At 42.5% G+C, this 25,705-nt stretch overlaps 1 protein-coding gene across 5 annotated transcripts in view; it reads left to right on the plus strand.

Annotated features, from left to right (window-relative positions):
• MAST2 (microtubule associated serine/threonine kinase 2) overlaps positions 1-25,705 on the plus strand; it is a 244,291-nt gene that overhangs the window by 116,498 nt on the left and 102,088 nt on the right. The window contains exons 1-2 of one of the 5 annotated variants that reach the window (XM_032160695.2): positions 5,988-6,126; positions 9,872-10,066. The exons of the other annotated variants lie outside the window; for them this stretch is intronic. Of the exons in view, the coding sequence (XP_032016586.1) occupies positions 6,077-6,126; positions 9,872-10,066 (245 nt within the window). The 5' untranslated portion in view covers positions 5,988-6,076. Of the gene's footprint in view, positions 1-5,987; positions 6,127-9,871; positions 10,067-25,705 lie in introns of those variants that run through there. 5 annotated transcript variants of the gene reach the window in all.

Below are 25,705 nucleotides of genomic sequence, written 5' to 3' on the forward strand. Positions count from 1 at the left end.
TTCTCTCAATGCTATCCCTCCCTGGACTTTTTAAAGTTTTTAATGCAGAGGTATGGATTAGTGATTTCAGGTCTTCCTTTTTTGATATAAGCATTTAAAGCTATATATGTGCCTCTAAGCACTCCTTTAACTGTATTCTGTAATTTGGTATGTGTGTCTTTATTATAGTGTAATTCGAAATATTTTCTAATTTTCTTTGTCATTTCATCTTTGACCAATAGATTATTTAGAATTATGTGCTTTCGTTTCCAAATATTGGAGGATTTTATATATTTTTTTATTTTTATTTTATTTTTTTGAGACGGAGTTTCACTCTTGTTGCCCAGGCTGGAGTGCAATGGCACGATCTCGGCTCACCACAACCTCCACCTCCTAGGTTGAAGCAATTCTCCTGCCTCAGCCTCCCTAGTAGCTGGGATTATAGGCATGTGCCACCACGCCTGGCTAATTTTTTATTTTTAGTAGAGACAGTGTTTCTCCATGTTGGTCAGGCTGGTCTCGAACTCCCGACCTCAGGCGATCCGCCCGCCTCGGCCTCCCAAAGTGCTGGGATTACAGGCGTGAGCCACCGTGCCCCGCCAGAGGATTTTATATTTTATTGTAGTTGATTTCTAATTTAATTCTGTTGTGGTTAGGCAGCATAATTTAGGGAATTTCAATATTTTGAAATTTCTTGATACTTTTTTTTATGCCCTAGCATGTATGTGGTCTTTCTTGGTGAATGTGCAATGTCTGCTTGATTAGCTTCCCTGAACTCTAGCCCATGCCTCCTCAGCTTAGTGGAACTACTGTGCTCTGCTTGAACTTAGCTGTCTGTGCCCTTGTAAGAAAATTGCTCCCAGGCAGCTGAGGAGGGAGCAGCCTGACTTTTGAGTTTCCCTTCTTTGTGGGTTTTCATTCTTGCATTATATGTGTCCCAGTGCCTGAAAACTATTACATCGTATATTTTGTCTATTCTTACGGTGATTTCTAGTAGAATGGCTAGTTCTGTTTCGGTAATGTCATAGTTATAGGTGGAAGTTTGCCAATCTTTAGGTCCCTGCCTAAAATCGAAAGTTTTTTTCTTTAGTTCTCACTGAAGACAAAGCCTGTACTTTTTACATCAAATGTAAAGCTATGAAATTATCATTTATTTCTACTTTCTTGTTTTCTTCTTTAGGTAACTCGACAGTATGTAAAGTTTATTGTTTAACATGACTTTTGTCCCTGTTATAATCTATAGAACTGAATAATATTTACTTTAAAAAAGTTAGGTATCTTTTTCTCACTTTATTAACAGTTAAATAAATATTTCACTTAAGGCTTTATCATAGGCAGTGACTGTTTTATCATTTTAAAAATCTATCTTATATGTGCAGCCATTTTAGCGTTACTTTTCAAAATCATTTATGTTAAACCTATAAATTTTCCATTGTTTTCTGTGACTATTTTTAAACCATCAGAGGAGAGGGGAATCTGGCTAAATATTGTATATATAATATTACTGTTTTAAGAACAATCACACCATTATTCTATATTTTCTTTTTTTTTTTCCTTCTTTTTGGAGACAGAGTCTGGCTCTGTCGCCAGGCTGGAGTGCAGTGGCGTGATCAATTCATTGCAACCTCCCGCTTCTGGGTTCAAGCGATTCTTCTACCTCAGCCTGCCAAGTGGCTAGGACTACAGGCATGCGCTCCCATGCCCAGCTAATTTTTGTATTTTTAGTAGAGACGGGGTTTCACCATGTTGACCAGGATGGTCTCGATCTCTTGACCTCGTGATCCGCCCACCTTTGCCTCCCAAAGTGCTGGGATTACAGGCATGAGCCACCCCACCTGGCCCTTTCTTTTCTTTTTTGAAGACAGTCTCGCTCTGTTGCCCAGGCTAGAGTGCAGTGGTGCCGTCTCGGCTCCCTGCAACCTCCGCCTCCCGGGTTCAAGCGATTCTCCTGCCTCAGCCAGGCTGGTCTGGAATTCCTGGGCTCAAGAGATCTGCCTGCCTGGGCCTCCCAAAGTGCTGGGATTACAGGCATGAACCACCGTGCCCAGCTACTTGTCTTTTTTGAATACTCTGGTTTATTTTCTGTGTTTTCAATCTTCAGTGATAGTAATTGTGTAAGTACTTTTTTTTTTTTTTTTTTTGAGACGGAGTCTTGCTCTGTGCCCAGGCTGGAGTGCAGTGGCGCAATCTCGGCTCACTGCAAGCTCCGCCTCCCGGGTTCACACCATTCTCCTGCCTCAGCCTCTCCGAGTAGCTGGGACTACAGGCGCCCGCCACCACGCCCGGCTAATTTTTTGTATTTTTAGTAGAGACGGGGTTTCACCGTGGTCTCGATCTCCTGACCTCGTGATCCACCCGCCTCGGCCTCCCAAAGTGCTGGGATTACAAGCGTGAGCCACCGTGCCTGGCCCTGTGTAAGTACTTTTTGTGTGCAGTTGTTTTTTTTTTTTTTTCCAAATTTAAGCAGACTAGCTTATTTGTACATTTTTTCTTTTTCCTCTTCTAAGCTCCACTTTCTTGTTTTTCTGTCTATGTTGGGATCACAACTTGTACTCATTTTCAGTGATCTGTAGGATTTAAAAATGAGACGTTATATTCACAGAGTACAAAGTTTGAATATATTCTCATCAAAAATATAAAGCGTAAAAATGGAAATTTTTTATTCTTTTTTAAAAGTTATTTTTCTTTTAAATATTCAAAATTAATTTAAGCTGAATTAAAAATTTTTGTAAGTACATATTTTTATAAAAATGTAATTCTAGCATTAACTGTTCAACTATTTATCAGTGTAATAAATTGGTTCCTTGCCTTATATTTGTCATTTCTAGACCTGCATATAAATACATTTACTAGTAATATGAATTCCTTAATTCTGCAAAATGTTCCTCAATTGCTGTGTGCTACTGTTAGGAATAGTGAGCTAAATTATGAGTACTTTCAGAACTGTGAATTGGAACAGGAAGAAATCAAATAAGTGGATGTTTGACTCTGTTAGGAGACAGTACTTTCTTAGGAAAGATATCTATGATATTATTTGACAGGAAGGATATAACAGTTAATTTGTCTTGTCTTTTATTTCTGACACCCTGTGCTGCTTAAATATTTCATAATCTCAGGCAGAGTTCTCTGAAGTTTGCAGTTTCACAACCCATAAATGGCATTCCAACATAGTTGCCTCTTTTTTAAAGGACATGGGAAGAAATATGTGGACAGAGGTTTTCCTGTGGTCTGAACTGTACAATTTACAAGAATGGATTTTTAGGGTTCCGCTTTGCCAGTGCAGAATCTTGTGACAGAGGAAACACCATTTCTTTAATGAATTTGTTTTTTGTGTTTGTGTTATGTTGCAGAATCTGTAAAGTGAGAAGCCCATAGCAGAGGCCTTTCTTCTGGCTCTACAGTCAATAAATAAATGTATGAATGAGTAAGAGAAGGCAGATGTTTCTTTCGCCATACTGCAAATTATTGAGCCCTGTCACCAGTCCCAGGGAAATGTTAGGCCTTCCTAGTCCTGGCAAAGCCACAGGAGTATTGGCACAAATGGATTCTAATGCCACTAAAGAAAGTACTCTGTGTGGGGGTGTGTTACCTGGAGGTAAAAGTAATATCTTCTTTGGTCAGATAAAGGATGTAAAATATGGCTTTCATTCTCTAAAAATCAAACAAATATTTTCTCACTTTGGCGTTATTTAAGGAGCTCCATGTTCTCTCTCCTCCACCCAAGGAGTACTGCTCTGCAGTAGTACTGCTCTTCAATATATGCAGAGCAGGCTAGAAAGAAATCCATTTGCTGCTGTTGTCAGAAATTTCTCCTGAAAGGTAAAGCACAGTGATTTATAGCATTGGAAACTAGAGTTAGACTGCTTCCGTTTACCAACTTGGCTGAAGACAGGAACACTTCTGGCTAGTATAATTCATATATAGGTAACCAGGTGCCAACATATTGAGGAAATGCTACCTTCCTACTTACCACTGGCATGATCTTAACCTCTCTGTGTCTTTATGGAATAATAGTACATATATCATATGGCTATGATGAGTACTACATGAATATTAATGTGTAAAATGCTTAGAATAGAACCTAATAAATAGTTAAGCACTTAATAAATGTTGGTTGCTGTTATGTCATTATTATTATTATTATTATTATTATTATTATTAGGTAGCCTGGTCTCAGGTATTAGAGAATTGGAGAATATTGAGTAGAAACTTAGGATTCAGCCATAACTGCAAGCCTTAGCTGGGGACGGGAGGATAGACCCAAGGTTGGGGCTTGTGGCAGCTGACCCTGATATCATCACAAGGCTTTCCAAAGTTGGAGCCAGTACTTGTTGAGAACTGCTAGATTTCTGAGGTGTTCTAGTTATCTTTAGGACCTGCTACTGAACTGGGGATTCTGAAAAGAGAGGGTGCTGAGAGGGCTGAGTAATTGGACTAATATATGGAGAGGAAAAGTGAGGGCCTGTAGCTACTAGGTGGGTGAGTTTGCTTGGGTAATTAGAACAGTGGCTTTCAAACTTTTTAGACTTTGACCTCAATAACAAATAGAGTTTACATTATGACCCATCACACATGTTTGCATTTGTATATTTGTATGTATTTCAGTAATGGATGTCATAAACACACATTTCACAAAACAGTGCTTACCCTGTGTGCAAAGGACTGATATTTTCTATTCTATTTCATTTGTATATGTACTTTTTGTGTGCAGGTAGTTTCCCTTTTTAGAAAATGTTGATCCTGACTTCCTAAATTGATATAATGTCTTACTAAAGAGGTGTGACCCACATTTGAAAAAGCACTGGTTTGCCTATGAATTAGTCCTTTGAACAGTACCCTAGAAAAAACAGTTTGATATGCTTTGTCATCTAGGTGAATGAGAGAAGCCCCTCAGAGTTGGCAGAGCCTCTGAAGCAGGGGACAAGACTTGCTTCTCTTTGGCTGTCTTAGCTGCCAGGGTTTAGTTCCACAGTTTACTTGATCACTTGGTTTTCTTGAGCCTAGGTTCTTTTTCTCAGATGGCTTCCTATTTGTTGCAACTAATCTCTTCCTTTAGACTGGGAGATTGCTCCAAGAGGGCAAGACTTACATTAATAGCTAACACTTTTATAGTGCTTTCTCTGTGCTAGGCACTTTGCTGTTTACATATATTAGTCCTCACCACAACCTATATATTAGGTAGCTTAATGATCTTCATTTTACAGGTGGGGAAACCAAAGCATACAGAAGTATGCTTAGCTTACCCTTCAATAGAGGTCTTCTGCAACTTACCTTAAACATTAATGGATGAAATTAAGCTAGTTTCTGGGCTTATTTTCTTAACTTTCCTTATGGCTTTTCTTACCACAAGTATATTCAAATGATTAGAGAGTAATAGAAATTGAATAAAAAATGGCACTGAACTTTGTCTGAAGGAGTACAGTTAAGTTGGTCAAATTCGGCATTTGAATAATGACTGTGCTTTGAGCCCTAACATTAAAGCCCTGTAGTCTTCCTTCGGCTTGGGTTTGAGAATGAATAATGCTGCAGAAATGCCCACATAGTCTTCGCTCATTATTTTACCGGTTCGGGATCCTTAATCTTTCTTCCAGTCCCTTGCCCACTGCAACAGCTGTTTAGCCTGGCCCATGCCTTCTGGGTTAATAGTATTTCTGACACAGTGTGAGTTTTCAAGTTGCTATGTATAATTTCTGCCAGAGTCTTTACTGCCACCAGGCCTCAGGGTTGGAGGTTGCAACTGATTTGTGGGGGAGGGAGTTTGGTGCTTGTCACTGACGCAGGAACAAGGTGCTTTCTGTAGCTCTGATTTGTTGCTGGCTGAGTGTGAATGATGTCAGGCAGATCAGAGGACAGCTGATTCATTTGGGATCTGGAACTTGTCACTGTCCCACTGCTGCCTCCTGGGCTCTTAGGTCTTTTGTGGGGGGATGGGAGGGGTGTTCTGAAGATCATGTTTTTGAAGAAAAGTACTTTAATTTTTGCCATAAGTTTGGGAAGCTTTTATAATTTCCTTTGGCTACAGAACTGCATACCCCTTGTGTGAGAGAACTTCCTACCAAGACTCCAGTGTGAGGGCAAAACTTGAGTAGCCAGGAGAATGATGAAGCGGAGGCGAGAGAGACTGGGAGCACCATGTCTGCGGATTCAGTAAGGAGGCTGGGGTCTCTATGGAAACTGGCAGATGTCAGGAAAAAAAACTAATGCCAACTAACACAGCTCCGTTTATTTGGATGAAGACTGTTTTGGAGATGCCTGTCAGGAAGAGGGCTGAGCTAGCTTGATTAATTCAAGGTCAAAACAGTGGTCCTTGGCAGGGGCATATGAGGTTTCCAATTCCAGAAACTGAATTAGATGTCATTTTAGGGGTTCCTGAATACTTGGAGAACTGGGTAAAAAAATGAAGACAATTATTTTCTTGCCTTGGAAGCAAATGTTTATTTAAAGTTAGTGTCAAAGCTGCAAATACAAACCCCATGAATGTGAGAAACCAATGGAAACAAAAAGTACCTCCTCCTTTGACTAGAGAGGGTATTGTATTTCTGCCTATGGCCTGTCAGCTCAGGACCTCAGATCTGCCCTTGCAGATTCACGCATGGGTCCTTTAGGGTGTGACCTCTATTTTATTTCTATATTGGCCAATATAGAAATAAACTTCATTAGGTGAGAATATCAAAGCTGGGAGTGGAAGAAGGCTTCCTTTTCAGGGTGACTTTTCCAAGAGCAGCTCAGGCTTATTTAATGAAGAAGTGCCAAGTGAATTTATCAGTAAATTAGAGAACCAGTGAAAGAAGAGACCTAGAATCCATTTCACCTCAATTATCTGTCTTGAACTGCCTTTGTTTAACCCACAGGGCGAAGGGAGTGTACTTCAGATTTTCTTCCTGAGTCAAACTGCTTGCCCTGAGACAGACAGGCTTCTTCAGTGGGCTTCCTTTGTGATGTTGCCCTTCAGCGTCCGTGGATGCTTATTGATTGAATTAATGATTCTGTTAGACCTCGAGAAACAGGATGTGTTTGAAGTATATAGTTGGAGGATTGACACACTTTAAAAAAAACCTTTTATTACCATACTGACACAAAAGTAAAAGACCATTTAAAACAGACTTCATCAACTAATGTTTTATTTAAAGTAAAGGTCACTTGTTAACAAAATTAAAATTTTTTAAATGGAGTTTGCAGTTTAAGAAAACTTAAATGGTCAAAAATCATGGTTCTGTTTTTGTTTTTGAGAGTGTCTTATTTTATGGCCCAGGCGGGAGGGCAGTGGTGCTATCACAGCTCACTAAACCTTGACCTCCTGGGCCCAAGGGATCCTTCCACCTCAGCAGCTGGGACCACAGGCATGCACCACCAAGCCTGGCTAATTTTTTATTTTTTTTTGTAGAAATAAGGTCTATGTTGCTCAGGCTGGTCTGGAACTTCTGAGCTCAAGTGATCCTCTTGCCTCAGCCTCTTAGAGTGCTGAGCTTACCATACTTGGCAAATCATGCTCTTCAAATGTTGGTACACTGCTGTTGGTAATCATTGTATCTGTTTTATTGACTTTGAGTTAGAAAAATACCCCCTGAGGAGCTAATAAGTAGTTTGTATATCACCTTTTCCTTTTTCAAACAATCCTTTTTAGACTCTAGACCCATTGTATAACCAGTTTGCAGAGTAGTAATTAGGGGCAAAAAGAAAATGAAATTTGCCGGCCAGGTGCGGTGGCTCACGCCTATAATCCCAGCACTTTGGGAGGCTGAGGTGGGTGGATCCACGAGGTCAGGAGATCAAGACCATCCTGGCTAACACGGTGAAACCCCGTCTCTACTAAAAATACAAAAAGTTAGCTGGACGTGGTGGCGGGCGCCTGTAATCCCAGCTACTCAGGAGACTGAGGCAGGAGAATAGCGTGGACCTGGGAGGCGGAACTTGCAGTGAGCCGAGATGGCACCACTGTACTCCAGCCTGGGCGACACAGCGAGACTCTGTCTCAAAAAAAAAAAAAAAAAGAAATTTGGCTTTCATAGATTTTTGTAATTTGAATTATATATTGAACAAAATGGCTAAACCTCATTTTATGTGATAAGACTTAAGGCTTCAAAATTTTGTACAAGCATATTATTCAGGTTAACAAGTAAGTGCTGTCTAATGTTCTAATTAGTTCTAACTTATATATATGAAGGAGCTTAACTTTGAAATAGTTCTTTGGAAGAGTGAAAATTCTTTTCGAAAATGAGAAATTAACTTAAAATTAACATTTTTACTTCTTTTAACTTTAAAAAAAATGTTGAGTTTGTGGAAATGTGGGCATAACTGTAATTTTATTTTATTTTATTTTTTTTGAGACAGAGTCTCGCTCTGTCGCCCAGGCTGGAGTGCAGTGGCGCAATCTCGGCTCACTGCAAGCTCTGCCTCCCGGGTTCACGCCATTCTCCTGCCTCAGCCTCTCCGAGTAGCTGGGACTACAGGCGCCCGCCACCACGCCCGGCTAATTTTTTGTATTTTTAGTAGAGACGGGGTTTCACTGTGGTCTCGATCTCCTGACCTCGTGATCCGCCCGCCTCGGCCTCCCAAAGTGCTGGGATTACAAGCGTGAGCCACCGCGCCCGGCCATAACTGTAATTTAAAATAGCTGTTTGCCCTCCTATTTTCTATCCTGTTACTACCCCATATTGTGTACCCACCTGAGAAGTAAACTGAAGACCACTAGAGTGATAATGACTAGGAAAGTGAAGATTTCCTTTGAATATATGTAAGCACAAGTAGAATGTCACTGTATCCATATTATAAACAGTCAGAAATAACAATACGAGAAACTAACAATGTTATCATTTTGAAGTAGATCAGGTACTTACGTGATACTTAAGTAATTTTTTTACCTTGGAAATTAAATAATGGTGTGTGTATAGAAAGCCATGCCAATAAGGTAGCAAATTAAATATTATGAATATTATTTTTATCATGTGTCATTTCTGCTAATGGTAGCAAATTAGAGATCTGTATTTATCACCTGTTTTCAATCTAATGCTCTTATTTATTTAATAATCTTCGATAGGACTTAATATATCAAAATGGCTAGATTGTTTTTATGGGAAAAATAACCTGGGAATCTAAAATTTAAGTAGAAGCAAAATACATAGTTAACTGACATTATCTGATACATTCATTAGAGAAATGTTAGCTAAACAAATTGGTATTATTGTTGATATAATCAATTTATAAACTATTCAGAATGTTTTACTCTTAGGGACATATACATTTCTTTAGGAAGTTTTAGTCATTGAATATTAAATATTAACTGTTGCATGCTAATTGATGTAGTAAATTTGCAGTGTTTGGTTTGCCCAGAAACCAATTCTAAATACTTCAGGCTGGGCGAGGTGGCTTACATCCGTAATCCCAGCACTTTTAGAAGGCCGAGGCGGGTGGATCACTCGAGGTCAGGAGTTCGAGACCAGACTGACCAACATGATGAAACCCTGTTTGTACTAAAAATACAAAACTAGCTGGGCGTGATGGTGCATGCCTGTAATCCCAGCTACTTGGGACGCTGAGGCAGGAGAATCACTTGAACCCAGGAGGTGGAGATTGCAGTGAGCCAAGATTGTGCCATTGCACTCCAGCCTGGGCAACAAGAGCAAAACTCCGTTTCAAAAAATAAAAATAAATAAATAACAAATATGTTGAATAGCCAAATCTTAAATATTGTATTTTAATTTTATGAATTAAGTTTTCGTCTCTGTTGTCATCCTGTACCAACATTGGTACTGAAGTATGATATTGGAGAATGATTTTTGACCACTTACTTTTCTGGAGCTTTTTGCCTAAACCAAGCCACTTTGAATATGTTTCTTTTTGGCTGAAAAGTTATCACTGACCTTGTTTTTTTCCTATTGTGGTACCTTATCAGAATCTCTACCCTTTGCCGAGGAGCTGAAGTAAACCAGCACATGTTTTCACCCACATCTGCTCCAGCCCTCTTCCTCACTAAAGTCCCATTTAGTGCTGATTGTGCTTTGGCTACTTCTCCTCTTGCCATTTTCCTGAACCCACGAGCCCACAGCAGTCCTGGCACTCCTTGTTCCAGCCGCCCACTGCCATGGAGGTAAGGAAACTTGCTATGAATCTGGGCCTTGACAATTGCTTCTGGCCAAATGGTAAAACCCATACCTTACTCCTTAATATTGGGGAGAAATGGAGTAAGAGTCTTGGTTGTGTCACAGAGAAGAGTAAAATAAATATCACAGATACCTGTTGTATTTAAAATGTCAGGAGAAAGGAGGGTAGGTTATCAGTACTTGGAATTTTGAGGCTATTGTAAGTTGTGTGCCCATCCTGACCATTGGACAGTCTTGTGAACTATGACCTGTGACCACCCCATAGAATGGCAGAGTGCTAGAACTCTTAGAAGGTAGAAAAGTTCAAACCTCACATTTTACACGATGGGAAAATTTGAGTCCAAAACAAGTTAAATGGTTTGTTCAGGTTGAGGAAAACAGCCCTTCTCCCATTTCTTTCTGCCTTCCTTTTCTTATATTCAACATTATTTGATTACGTACTATCTGCTAGGACACTGTTTTGGGCATGGGAAACAAAGCAGTGAACATAAAGCAATAAAATCCCTGTCCTCAGGGAGCTTAGATTCTAGTGGAGAAAGAGAGACAAGTTAATGAGTAAATATGTAACATAACGGATAGACATAGTGCTTCTGAGAAAAATAAAGTAGGATAAGAGAATGTAGAGGCCAGGGCTTGACGTTTTATATAAGGTGGTCAGGGAGTTCCTCAGTGGTAAGTTGACATATAAGAAAAGACCTGAAGGAAGTCATGGAGCCTGAATGGAGATATCTGGAAGAAGAGTGTCCCAGGCGGAGGCAACATGAAGTGCCAGGGGCCTGATCTAGGAGCTTGCTCCATGTATTCTTTGTGCAACAGAGTCCAATGAGGATGGTACAGAATAAGTTAGGTGGTGAGTGTTGGGAAATGAGGCCTGAAGTGTAGTGGGCAGCCAGATTAAACAATTTGGAGGCTTTCTGAGATGGAGTTTCGCTCTTGTCACCCAGGCTGGAGTGCAATGGCACAATCTCGGCTCACTGCAACCTCTGCCTCCCAGGTTTAAGCGATTCTTCTGCCTCAGCCTCCCAAGTAGCTGGGATTACAGGCGGCTGCCCCCACGCCCAGCTGATGTTCGTATTTTTAGTAGAGACAGGGTTTCACCATATTGACCAGGCTGATCTCAAGCTCCTGACCTCAGGTGATCCACCTGCCTCGGCCTCCCAAAGTGCTGGGATTACAGGCATGAGCCACCACTCCCGGCCAGGACTTTTGTTTTTATGTTGGGTGAGATAAGTAGCCACCGGAAGGTTTAAATAAGAATGTTATGATCTGACGTAGATCAGAAGATCACGCTGGGCTGGGCGCAGTGGCTTACACCTGTAATCCCAGCAGTTTGGGAGGCCGAGGTGAGCGGATTGCTTGAGTTCAAGACCACTCACAAGTTCGAGACCAGCCTGGGCAACATGGTGAAACCCCGTCTCTACAAAAAATGCAAAAATTAGCTGGGCATCGTGGTGCGTGCCTGTAGTCCCCGCTACTCTGGCGGCTGAGGTGGGAGGATGGCTTGAACCTGGGAGGTGGAGGTTGCAGTGAGCTGAGATCACACCACTGCACTCCAGCCTTGGAGCAAGACCTTGTCAAAAAAACAAAAACAAACACAAAAAACCCACTCTGGTTATAGTTAGAAGGCCACTAGGTAAGAGACAATGGTTATTTGAACCCATGATGATTGAGATAAGAAGTGGTCAGATTTGGGGATGTATTTTAAAGGTGGAATTGATAGAGGAGGAAGAGATATCCAAGGATTGAGCTCTGGGGCAAGTTTGAGAGGTTGGGGTGATAGTGAGGAATTAGACTAAAATGAATTAGCTATTCATTCAGGAACAAGGACTAGGAGAAGTATCTTAGACGCCAATTGAAAAAAAATGTTAAAAAAGGAAAGTGTGATTGATCAGTAGGTATTTGTTAAGCTTTTTGTTAGAGAATAGTAACCTGGCCGGGCACGGTGGCTCAAGCCTGTAATCCCAGCACTTTGGGAGGCCGAGGTGGGCGGATCACGAGGTCAGGAGATCGAGGCCATCCTGGCTAACATGGTGAAACCCCGTCTCTACTAAAAATACAAAAAATCAGCCGGGCGTGTTGGCGGGCGCCTGTAGTCCCAGCTACTTGGGAGGCTGAGGCAGGAGAATGGCGTGAACCCGGGAGGCGGAGCTTGCAGTGAGCCAACATCGCGCCACTGCACTCCAGCCTGGGGGACAGAGCGAGACTCCGTCTCAAAAAAAAAAAAAAAAAAAAAAAAGAGAATAGTAACCCGAAAAACTAAAAGTTTAAGTGAAGCACAATGTTATCACACAGATTAAAGTGACATTATTTGATACAGGAGCTTAAATTCCACAGACAGTTTGGGACAGTGATAGACTCACATAGGACAATGTTAGAGGCTAACTTCTCTCAGAAGGCACCTCTTCTAGACGTACTAGCAGTTGGCGTATGAGGCTGAGAAAGATTGTAAGTTGGGTAGCCCTCAAGATGTACCCAGTCCTGGCACATGGTTTTGAGTATCTCTTGATGACTATGGTCTCAGAACACACAACTTGGAGCGACGTCTTACAGCTTTGGAGCTTGTTAAATTTCATGGAAACTTGTTAAATTTCATGAAAACTTGTTAAATTTCATGGTTTTTTGTTTTGTTTTGTTTTGTTTTTTGTAGACTTGCTCACATGTTTGGTCACTGTATTAGTGCTTCATTCCATTCTTCTTTTGTATCCATGCCACGCAAAGTGCCAGTTCATTGATATGACAAGATTATTTTAGCTTGTTGTTTGCTAGATATTTTTATATTCCTTTAAACATTCTCGAGAATCTGGGATGCAGTTATTTAGAAATTGTTTGATCCTTTGAAGGATTACTTTTAGGCTTTGTTTGGTGAGACCAGGGCAGCACTTGAGGCTAATTTTTTCTTACTACTGAGGCAATACTTTGAGTACTCTATTTGATGCCCATGTATTGTGAGTTTTTTCCACTCAGGCTGATGGGAACATGAACAATTCTGGGTCCTTTGTGAGCTCTGAAGAGAGTACCTGCTCATGTTCCTGGATAGTTTCCTTACCCACATATGCTGATAGATATTCAGCTAAAAACTCAGAGGAAGCCCCTACAGATCTCCAGAGTTCCTCTCTGTTTATCTCTGTCTTCTCTGGTACCCTGCTTTGAAAATTCTAGCCACCGTAGCCTCCCCAAGTTCTCAACTCTGTCTTCTCAACTCAGGGAGACTGCTGGACTCTGTTTGAGTACCCCCTTTTGCTGCTTCCTAGACATGCAGTCTTAGGGCTTATTTTGCATGTTTCCCATCCGTCCAGTGTCTGCAAACTATTGTTTCATATATTTCATCTAATTTTTTTGTTTTTAAGGTGCAAGGGTCAATCTGATCTCTGATTCCCCATAATGATGAGAAGCAGAAGTCTAGTCTTGCTAATATTTTGAGCTCGTGCTTCTATCATCAGTTGTTATTATTGCTTTATGAGATTATTGCTTGACTGATTCACGTTGCATAAGCCCAATAGAAGCAGATTCTTTTAAAATTATTTTATCTTCCTTAGTCAAGAAAAGTTGGAAAATGAAAAGTCTAAAGAATAAGAATAGGTAGCATTTGCTGAGCATTTACTATGTCTTAACATTTTTTAAATGACTTACATTTGTTAAATTTAATTCTCAAAATATTCTGAGGTGGGTGACACATGTTCATTTTTTTGATGAGGTGGATAATCTGAGTAAATCTGTTTTATAGATGAAGACACTGTAGTACAGAGAAGTTAAGGAAGTTATTAATAAGTAGTAGAAACTACCATTCAACCCCACAGTATCTTACTCCAATGTCTGTAGTGTTTTTTTGTTTTTTGTTTGTTTGTTTGTTTGTTTGTTTGAGACGGAGTCTCGCTCTGTCACCCAGGCTGGAGTGCAGTGGTGCGATCTCGGCTCACTGCAAGTTCCACCTCCCGGGTTCAAGCAATTCTCCTGCCTCAGCCTCCTGAATAGCTAGGATTACAGGCGCCCGTCACCACGCCCAGCTAATTTTTGTATTTTTAGTAGAGACGAGGTTTCACCATGTTGGTCAGGCTGGTCTTGAACCCCTGACTTCGTGATTCACCCGCCTCGGCTACCCAAAGTGCTGGGATTACAGGCATGAGCCACCACGCCCAGCCTATGTCTGTGGTCTTAACCCTTCGGCTGTTGTTACGGGATCCTGGGAGGTGTTGCTTTTCTAGCTAGAAACCTCTGTGGCTGGTGGCGCTTTTGCCTGAGCTTTGCTTGGGCCTGCTGGGCCCACTTGGCCCAAGGGCTGTCATGGGTGCTAGCTCACTCACTGTGAGGCTGCATCGGGACCAGGCGCAGCGCCAGCATCTTCCACAGCTGGCACAAGGGAACGCAGTGGTGCCCAGAAACTTGGAGACTAGGAGCCACCAGGCCCCAAAGCAGGAGTCACAGCTCAGGCTTGGGGAGCTCTCAGGTCTGGTCTCTCCGAAGGGCTGCAGCTCTTGTCTCCTTCTCTCTTCTCCCCTTCTCTCTTCTCTCCTTCTTGTCGCGCACAATGTGGTGAGCGAGGGGCATGTTTCAGCTCTGTTTGTATCACAGCTCTTTTGGCCCTGCCATTCGGTGGGTCCCGAGTTCTTGTCCTGCATCCAGAAGGAATGAAGTACACAGACAAGTATAGGGTGAGCAAGACAAAGGGGAACTTTATTGAATGATATAATAGCTTAGAGGGGACCCGCAGTGGGTAGCTCCTATCTGTAGGCAGGTCCTCCCATTGAGTGTTCAGCTCTCAGCAGAGAGGAGGTCCTGGAGTGGGTGGCTCCTTTCTGCAGGCAGGTGGTCCCATTATCTCCCTGTGGTCCCTCCCTCCTCTCCCCAAGCCTGGCTGAGTCCAGGGGTTTTTATGGGCCTCAGAGGGGAGGAAGTGCATGCTGGTTGGTCCATGGGCAGCCATGGGTGGGCCCAGGGAAAAGCACCACAAGTTGCCCTTGCGGTTTCTGGGACTGGCGACCCAGCCCCCAGGCTTCAGGCTTTCCCTGGCTTGAAGGTGGGTCTTCACTGTGGACCAGCTTCTTTCCGCCCAGGAGCCTGTCTGCCTCCTGCTGCTGTTCATGGTGCCCAGGCTGTTCATGCTAAGGGGTGCCTGCAGGCCAGCACTGGGCTGTCTTCAGTGCTCCCCTTAGCCTCCTTCCCATGCTTGTCAGTGCCCAAAGCCTGGAGGGGGCCAAAGTGGCAAGGGTGTTGGCGTGTCAGCACTGACCCGAGCATGTGCACACCCAGCTGGGCTGTGACAGCTCCTGGGCTAGGCCGCAACTTTGCTCTGAGGTTGGAATAGGCACCGACAGAGGGGAGAAGCCAGGTAGCGGGAGCAGACAATTCTGAGCCTGCGAGGGGCAGGGGCCTTCCTAGGCCCGAGAGTTCAGAGATGCGTGGTTCCGAAGCTGCAGCAGGGCAGTGGCGGCTGCACCCAGGGGGCTCCCACCCCACCAACTCGGAAGGGGTGGGGCTCCCACTTTTCCCTGGCTCCCACCGACTCTGTAGATAGAGCATGCAGCCCCAGCTCCACCTCCTAGCAGTCTTGGGCAAGGGCTCCACATCCGATGCATTGTCCCGGGCCAGGTGCTGGGCTGCTCTAACGCATTGAGTCTGGTGCTCCTGGTGGTGGCTGTGCCAGTTGTTTACATGGTATCTGCTCCATGGGGCTGGCGACAATGTGGGCATGCTATACTTGCTGCTGTGGGGTGCTGCTTTCACTTCCCACCCTGGGTTCCTGAAGCATGGTCCCAGCTCCGTGTCTCGGGCCAGGCCCCTGTGCTCCGTGTGCAAGCGCGGGACCACCCTGGGCCCAGCGCCACCCTAGTGCCCCTCTCTGTCTGTTCCTCTGTGCACTTCTCTCCCACTGGCGGACGGCTCAGCTCAGCCTGGCCCAATTGTGGCAGTTCCCAGGGGTGGGTTCCCAGGGCAGTGGGCTTGTGGGGGGGCTTCCAAAGGAGGGTTCCAGGGACTGCCCACCTTGGCATCTGCACCGGAAGACCCGTGTCCTGCGCCTGTACCCCACTGCAGCCCTGACTGCTTCATGGCAGTGATGGGCTGCCGCTGCCATCACTGTAATGTTTCTGATGAACCATATGCAATCGAGAATTTATTTAATAAATTTACAAACTCTGAGCACTTACTAGCTCCCAGGCACTGTTCTTAGCACTTTAAAATGTAAAGGTCATTTGCTTCTCACACCAGTTCTATGAGAGAGATTATCATTGTACTTATTTCACACAGGAAGCGAGGGTGCAGAGAGATTAAATAAATTGCTCAAGATAACACAGCTGTATAAGTGGCAGAACTGGGATAGAAACCTGGGTAGTCTGGCTTCAGAGATCACATTCTTAACAACCACACTGTTCCATGTCTCCATCTGAGATATTTTCATTATGTAATATCATACGTTCTGAACCAAAGTAGTTTTTGCAGCCTTGGGTCTTTTCCCAAGGTGATGTATTAATAACATTGTTTAATAAATCCTCCAATCCTGGGGGTGGGAATTGGTATTCCCACAGTCTGTTGTCACTTCTGGGTCATTATCTTTATTACCTTCTTGTAAAAACCTCTGTTCTTTTTTTTGAGACAAGTTCTCACTCTGTCACCCAGGCTGGTGTACAGTAGCATGATCTCAGCTCACTGCAACCTCTGCCTCCCAGGTTCAAGCAATTCTGCTGCCTCAGCCTCCCCAGTAGCTGGGATTACAGGCACCCGCCACCACACCTGGCTAATATTTGTGTTTTTAGTAGAGACTGGGTTTCATCATGTTGGCAAGGCTGGTTTCGAACTCCTGACAAGTGACCTGCCCACTTCAGCCTCCCAAGTGCTGAGATTATAGGCATAAGCCACCACACCCGGCAAAAAAATCCCTCTTTTTTTTAGGCCTGTATCATTCCATTTTACCCCTGCTCATTACTGTCATCTATTAACTTAGTTTTGTTCTCTGTACTCAAATTCACAGTCCAGGACAGAATCTGTGCTTAGTGAAAACTGTGATGAACCTCCATTCTGCAACATCTTTATGATGAACCTCTCTTACTCAATTTATTAAGCAAATAAGCAAGTAAAGTAGAAAGATGAGAAAAATGGTTCCAGTAAACAATGTGGATAAGTGAAGAACTGAAAATTGAGTGCTACTGGCAGTGAATTTGACTCTGAGTTCCAGGAGAGAGGGAACTAGGAGGGGGGGCTTCCAGGGGCGGGTTCCAGGGACTGCCCACCTCGGCATCTGCACCTGAGGACCCCTAGCCTGCTCCTGTACCCCACTGCAGCCAGAGTCATGTCAGTGGCCATATTAGGATGTCTTTTTTATCTCTCTCTTTTTAATTTGGTGAGTATAACTATTATAGGCCTGAATTATGTTCTACTAAAATTTGTATAGGTTGAAGTCCTAACCCCCAGTAACTCAGAACGTCACTGTATTTGGAGACAGGATCTTTAAAGGGGCAATTAAGGTTAAATGAAGACTTTGAGATAGATCCTAATCCAGTATGACTTGTGTCCTTACGAGAAGAGGGGATTAGGACACAGACAAGCACAGAGGGAAGGCCATGCAAAGACAAAGGGAGGTAGCCATTTACAATCCAAGGAATGAGGTCATAGAAGAAACCAACCCTGATAATACCCTTATCTTGGACTTCTAGCCTGAACTATGAGGAAATAAATTTCTGTTGGTTAAGTCACCCAGTTTGTGATACTTGGTTATGTATGGCAACCCTAGTAAACCAACACAGCTATTGAGGCATTTGGCTGCATTGCCCCAGAGGGTTGGAAAACAGTGTCCCCTTGCATCATAGTGTAGTGAGGACTAGCCCTGCTTAAGGTCTTAAGCCTCTGTATTGACTACATCTTAGGGATGGTCTTAGGACCTTACAAATTGTTGCCCATAATAATTTGAAGGACAATGAAGATACAGTTTTGAAATGATACCCACTCTAGCTCTGTAATACGTTGCATTTTATGCCTTGATTGGAAGGAATGAGTCTGTTATAAACAGACATTGATGCTAGCTCTTAAGTGTCTCAGATGGGTATGATGCACCTTAGCAGGCATAATAAATTTCATTGTGATTTGGGTTGAATTAAATAACCACTAACCTTTGGTCCATTTGCATGTCTTCTAAGAAAATGATTACAGCATATTGATTGGCACTCAGATGTGGGTGTTGCATTTTTAGAGTAAGAGTGCTAGATTGACTTTGTGTTGTAACTGGTGTCCTTGAAGAGAGGAGGCAGTTGTGTCTCTGGCTATTCACTGGCCCAGCTGTAGGCCTGCTGGGGAGAGAAGTTTGATGTTAACAACTTAATGGAACACAGAATGACTTAGGTTTTGAATCAGTTTTGAATTGCCATAGACTTTGTCAGCCCTGAAGTAGGAGGGCTTGCAGCAGGAAATCCTTACTAGAGTGATTTTTATATTGGAAGCATTCTAGCTTTAGCTTGCTTCCTACTGCATAGGAATTCCTTCCATACAATGTCTAGCAAAAAGCTATTCAGCCTTTGCTTGAACATCTTCAGTAACAAGCAGTTCACTCTCACAGCTTTCATCCATTGGTACCAATTTAGTTCTCTGGCGCCTCCTATGTCCCACCTATGAGAGACTTTCGGTAGAGTTGTGTGGCAAATGGACAGGTGTTCCTTTGGGCCTCCTCCAGAACTAGGCAGCCTTCGAAACCCCTTTTTGGTAGTGTCAAAATTATTTCCTGCCAAAGAGAAAGCACTATTTTCATTTTACCAACACCTGCTTTTCTTGTCTTGTGTTTTTTTAAACAACTGCTTTTCAGAGTAATTTCAAAAGAGGAACATCTCCCAGAACTTGTTCTTATCCTGGCCCTGCTGCATAGTGGTGGTAGGCAGATTACTTCACTTCTTTCTACCTCAGTTCTCTACATTATTAAAATGGGACTCACAATAGTATTTCAAAGATTATAGTAAGAATTAAGTGAGTCAGTACATCTACAATTGTTTAGAATATTACCTGGGCTGCTAGACTGGTTATTTTGCTGCTTCCATTGTTGGGAAACTCAGATGTTGCTAATTCTTAGCACTTCATTTTGCTTCCATTACTTTTTTCTTTGCTTCCGTTACTTTTCTCATATTCTTATCTTCCCTTGGATAACTCTATGTATTGCCTACCATGTGTCCATACTGCAGAAGCTCCATTACTGGCTTAGGTGAGGCAGTGGCAGCTGGGTGCCCTCCTGCCCTCTCATGCGTTCTCACTAATTGTTGTTGGGGCCCAGCAGGACGTGGACTGAAATGAAAAACACTTTGAATTACATTCTTTCTTTTTTTTTTTTTCTTTTTTTGAGACGGAGTCTTGCTCTGTCCCCCAGGCTGGAGTGCAGTGGCGCGATCTCGGCTCACTGCAAGCTCCGCCTCCCGGGTTCACGCCATTCTGCCTCAGCCTCCCGAGTAGCTGGGACTACAGGCGCCCGCCAACATGCCCGGCTAATTTTTTGTATTTTTAGTAGAGACGGGGTTTCACCGTGTTAGCCAGGATGGTCTCAATCTCCTGACCTCGTGATCCGCCCGCCTCGGCCTCCCAAAGTGCTGGGATTACAGGCTTGAGCCACTGCGCCCGGCCACATTTTTTCTAAAAGACCATTTTTTGGCAATGAGGAAAGTCCATCAAAACGGTTTTAAGGTATTTCATTTCTCCTCTTACAGCAGGGAAAGCACATCTTGAGAGTATCTTCAGAAGAAGTGATTGTCTTGTTAGAGAAGGGAAGGTTTTTTGATTTTTTTTTGTTGTTTTTTCATTGAAAAGGTAAAATAAGGAAGACTGTGCTTTAACTTCAGGACCCTGGCTCCAGGTGATCCTGAATGAAGATATAATCCTGTATGGCTAGATGCCAAATGGTTGCTCTTGCATATCGGGGGACCTGCCCCGATAATCATGTAGGTTCTTTTCTATTTTTCCTAAGCATCAGCTGGCTTGAGAAATAAAGGGACAGAGTACAAAAGAGAGAAATTTTAAAGCTGGGTGTCCGGGGGAGACATCACACATTGGTAGGATCCGTGATGCCCCACAAGCCACAAAAACCAGCAAGTTTTTATTAGGGATTTTCAAAACGGGAGGGAGTGTGCGAATAGGTGTGGGTGACAGACATCAAGTACTTAACAGGGTAATAGAATATCACAAGGCAAGTGGAGGCAGGGCGAGATCACAGGACCGAGGCAAAATTAAAATTGCTAATGAAGTTTCGGGCACTATTGTCATTGATAACATCTTATCAGGAGACAGAGTTTTGAGATCAACTGGTCTGACCAAAATTTATTAGGCGGGAATTTCCTCTTCCTAATAAGCCTGGGAGCGCTATGGGAGACTGGGGTCTATTTCACCCCTGCAGCCTCAACCATAAGAGACAGGCCACGCCCAGGGGGGCTGTTTATAAGCCGATACCTCCAGATATGTATTCTCTTTCTCAGGGACGTTCCATGCTGAGAAAAAGAATTCAGTGATATTTCTCCCATTTGTTTTTGAAAGAAGAGAAATATGGCTCTGTTCTGCCCTGCTCACCGGTGGTCAGAGTTTAAGGTTATCTCTCTTATTCCCTGAACAATTGCTGTTATCCTGTTCTTTTTTCAAGGTGCTCAGATTTCATATTGCTCAAACACACATGCTGTACAATTTGTGCAGTTAACGCAATTATCACATGGTCCTGAAGCGACATACATCCTCCTCAGCTGACAGGATTAAGAGATTAAAGTAAAGACAGGCATAGGAAAGCACAAAGGTATTGATTGGGGAAGTGATAAGTGTCCATGAAATCTTTACAATTTATGTTTAGAGATTGCAGTAAAGACAGGCATAAGAAATTACAAAAGTATTAATTTGGGGAACTAATAAATGTCCGTAAAATCTTCACGATCCATGTTCTTCTGCCATGGCTTCAGCTGGTCCCTCTGTTTGGGGTCCCTGACTTCCCACAACACTTGCCTAAGAGCAGGAAGCTGAAGCTTTCTAGGATACTTCTGTTTCTAGAACTAGGAAAATTTTATTTACTAAATTTAACACTGTATTATGGAAGAATCTCAAAAATGTTCAAAAGTAGAAAGACTCATGCTACATCCCCAGTATCGTCTACATTGTCAGCTCATGGTATACTATCTCATCTACATCCCCACCTATTTTCTTTCTCTGTCTCTCTCGCTTATTTTGAAGCAAATCTCAAATTTTATGTCATTTCATCTATACATATTTGTATCTCTAAATGTAAGGACTCTTTAAAAATGTAATCACAATATTATTACCACACCTAAAACAATAGTTTATCAATATCATCAAATATCCAGTTTATGTTCAAATGTTTTTTTGCAGTTGGTTTTTTGGAATCAGTAGCCAAACTATGTCAGCACAGTGTATTTGGTTAATACATCTCTTAAGTAGGGTGGTGATACAATTTAGTGTCTAAACTAGGAAACTTTATATAATGAAAGAGGATTGTTAATATTACTGGGACAACAGACATAAACCTGTTAAATACAATAATTGGGATGTCTGATCACTCTTTCTTTTTATTTTTTTCTTTTCTTTTTTTCCTTTTGAGACAGAGTCTTCTCTATTGCCCAGGCTGGAGTGCAGTGGCACGATCACAGCTCACTGCAACCTTGACCTCCGGGCTCAAACAATCCTCCAACCTCAGCCTCCCAAGTAGTTAGGACTACAGACATGCACCACAAGCCTGGCTAATTTTTTCTATTTTTTGTAGAGATAGGGTCTTGCCGTGTTGCCCAGGCTGTACTGCAAAGTTTATTTTAATCTAGGGTGTTCTCATCTTCTTTTTTTTTTTTTTTTCATTGCAATTCATGTGTTGCAGAAACTGAGTTGTTTGTTCTTGTAGACTTTCCCACATTCTGGATTTTGCTGATTGCATCCTTCAGAGATTTTTTTCTGACATGTTCTTATGAGCTCTGTATTTCCTATAAACTGGGGGCTTGACCTGATTGTGGTTTGGTTGGGTTGAGGGGGTGGGAAGAATACTTAGCAGTTGGTTCAGTGTATATCTGTCAGGAGGCAGGTAATGTCAAGTCTCTCCCTTGTTTTGTTAGTAGTGGCCATTGATAATTATCACCTAGATTCATTATTTTCTTAGGAGTTTGCAAAAGATGATTCCCCTTCCCTTTATTAACTACAGTACTTACACAAAAGAATTTTCTCCTTGTTATCTGTTTTTTTTTACCCTGAAGTACAGATAATTACTCTTACTTGGGTCAACTCAGCTTAGACTCTTTCATGAGTCTTCAGCCTAAAGCCTGAGTGTCCTCGGTTCCTTGGTCAGTGTTTCATACCTGCTGATTACTGCTTTGTAGTGAAGATTGTTTGCCTGGAGCAGCACAGGGGGAGTTGGTGGTGGTGAAGCCCCTTGGAGTTTGCCATTTAAATAGCTAACTGATTGCTCAGCTGAGGAAAACCTTGGCTTCCTCTTCTGGCCCACGTAGAAAGAGGAATTATCTGTAGTAGTCGTGCTTATTATATAGACCCTGGGACTCTGAGAGGTGAGAATGAATCTAGAAGGCAGCAGCTTTTCTTTCATGTCCCTAGATGCCACAGGAGGAGGAGCCATTGCTGATCCCGATGGCCTCATTTTGGTAGATAGGATGGGCTTAGGGCTGGAGAGTCCTGCTGTTAAGAAACTAGCATACTGGAGTAGAGTCAGAGAAACGATTAATTTACAATAATAGATCCTTGACATAGAAGAATTAATTTTTGTGGCTTTGTTTGTTAATATATACATATGTGTGTGTAAATAGATAGATTTTTTTTTTTCCGGAGGGGTATCTTCAGGATAAATTCCTAGAACTGGGATAGCTGAGTCAAAAATTAAACGTATATGTAGTTTTATTAGATATTGTCCAGTTTCCCTCCACAGTCTATGGTTATACTATTTTACATTTCCATCAGCAGTTTAAGATAATGTCTATTTGCACACAGCCTTGCCAACAATATGATTGTCAAGCTTTTGAAATTTTGCTAATCTGAGAGCTAAGAAATGGTATCTCAATGTAGCCAAGTAAAAAGTCATATTAAAATATTCCTTAAGGATGAAGTTTTTTTTGAGGGGGGATGGAATTTCTCTCTGTCGCCCAGGCTGGAGTGCGCAATCTCAGCTCACTGCATCCTCTGCCTCCCAGGTTTAAGCAATTCTCTGCTTCAGCCTCCCAAGTAGCTGAGATTACAGGCACCCACCAACACGCCTGGTTAATTTTTTTTGTATTTTTTAGTAGAGATGGGGTTTCATCATCTTGGCCAGGCTGATCTTGAACTCCTGACCTCATGATCCACCCGCCTTGGCCTCCCAAAGTGCTGGGATTACAGGTGTGAGCCACCGCGCCCGGCCTGTTTTTTTTTTTTTTTATCTTATGTGAAGGGAATCAGTTTTCCTATCCTGGGAAATTGAGATTCATTCCTTCCTTCCTTCATTGATTCATTCATTGATTCATTCATTCATTCATACATTCAACTGCATACTAGGCTCTCTGAGCAGGAGAAGATGCCCACATAGGTAGTAGGAAACTTCGCAGCACGGGGTAGAGTAAAAGGGATGCTTTTTATTTCATAAGCTTTCAGCCTTATTCACCCCTATTCAGTCATTCCCAGAACTTTTCAAGTGATTTCTCTGGATGTTAGCAGAAATATTTTTTTAATGTCAAAATTCCAAGAATAGTTCAAAGAGCTTTTCACCCCCCAAACCAGGGGTCAGCAAAATAAACCCCACGAACCAAATGTGACCTGTAGGCTGTGTTTATACAAGCCACAAGCTAATAATGAAGTTTACATTTTTAAGGGAGATTTACAAAAAACAAGGAATATGTGACAGAGACCACATGTGACTTGCAAAGCCTAAAATACTTATTATCTGGCCTTTACAGAAAAAGTTTGACAGCCCTTGTCCTAACCCATACAGAATTAGTTCCTGATATGTTATCTCATCAGCCCTAAACACTTTAGTGTATACTTCCTATAGAGATATGTTCATAACAATAATACAGCCATTAAAATCAGAAAATTAACATTAATAAATACTACCATCTAATCTACAAGTTTAATTCATATTTCACCAAATGTCCCAGTAATATGCTTTGTAACAGAAGGCTCCGATCCAGGATCATGTGTTAGAATTTTACTGTTATTCGTCTTCTATCTCCTTTAATCTGATGCAGTTTTGTAGTTATTTCCTCAACTTTTATAACCTCGATACTTTTGAAGATTACAGACCAGTTTATTTGATAGGATGTCCTTTAATTTGAATTTGTGTGTTATTTCCTCAGGATTAGAATCAGGTTATGAACCTTTGGCAAAAATATCACAAAAAGGTGGTATTATGTTCTGGGTTTTTTTGTTTTTTTGTTTTTTCTTTTTTTTTTTTTTTGAGACGGAGTCTCGCTCTTTCACCCAGGCTGGAGTGCGGTGGCGCGATCTCGGCTCACTGCAAGCTCCGCCTCCCGGGTTCACGCCATTCTCCTGCCTCAGCCTCTCCGAGTAGCTGGGACTACAGGCGCCCGCCACCACGCCCGGCTAATTTTTTGTATTTTTAGTAGAGACGGGGTTTCACCGTGGTCTCGATCTCCTGACCTCGTGATCCGCCCGCCTCGGCCTCCCAAAGTGCTGGGATTACAAGCGTGAGCCACCGCGCCCGGACTGTTTTTTTGTTTTGAGATAGAGTCTTGTTCTGTTGCCCAGGTTGCAATGCAGTGGCACAGTCACTACCTCCTGGGCTCAAGTGATCCTCCCACCCCAGCCTCTTTTGTTGTTTTTGTTTTTTTGAGACAGTGTCTCGCCCTGTCGCCCAGGCTGGAGTGCAGTGGCATGATCTGGGCTCACTGCAACCTCCGTTCAAGCGATTCTTGAATCGCTCCAACCTGTTCAAGCGATTCAAGAATCGTTCAAGCGATTCTCCTGTCTCAGCATCCTGAGTAGCTGGGACTACAGGCGCCCGCCACCACGCCTGGCTAATTTTTGTATTTTTTTTAGTAGAGACGGGACTTCACCATATTGGTGACCTCAGGTGATCCGCCCGCCTCAGCCTCCCAATGTGCTGGGATTACAGGTGTGAGCCACCATGCCCAGTCCCACCCCAGCGTCTTGAGTAGAGTAGCTGGAAATACAGGCATGCACTACCATGCCTGGCTATGTTTTTAAAAATTTTTTTAGAGACAGGTTCTTGCTGTGTTGCCCAGGCTGGTCTTGAACTCCTGGGTTCAGGTAATCCTCCTGCCTCGGCCTCCCAAAGGGCTGGGATTACAGGCATGAGCTACTGCACCCAGCAATGTTGTGTTCTTCTCATTGCATCCTGTTAGGTGATACAGGTTTTCATTTTGTCCCATTACTATGAAGTTAACCTTGATCACTTTATTAAAGTGGTGTTTTGCTGCTGTAAAGTTTTGCTGATGTAAAGTTACTCTTTTTTTTCCCCTTTGTAATTAATAAGTATTTTATGGGAATGTTCTTAAAATTATGTAAATACCCCATTCCTCATCAAATTTTAACCCCTTGTTTTTAGGATCCATTGATGTTTCCTGGTTGTATTATTATACTATACTGGTCACCAAATGGTATTTCTACCATTTCATAATTCTTTCTATACCCATCAGTTGGCATTTCACCATAGCAAAAGCTTT

This window comes from Hylobates moloch, unplaced genomic scaffold (assembly GCF_009828535.3).
Source record: "Hylobates moloch isolate HMO894 unplaced genomic scaffold, HMol_V3 SCAFFOLD_8, whole genome shotgun sequence".
Taxonomy (NCBI): Eukaryota; Metazoa; Chordata; class Mammalia; order Primates; family Hylobatidae; genus Hylobates; species Hylobates moloch.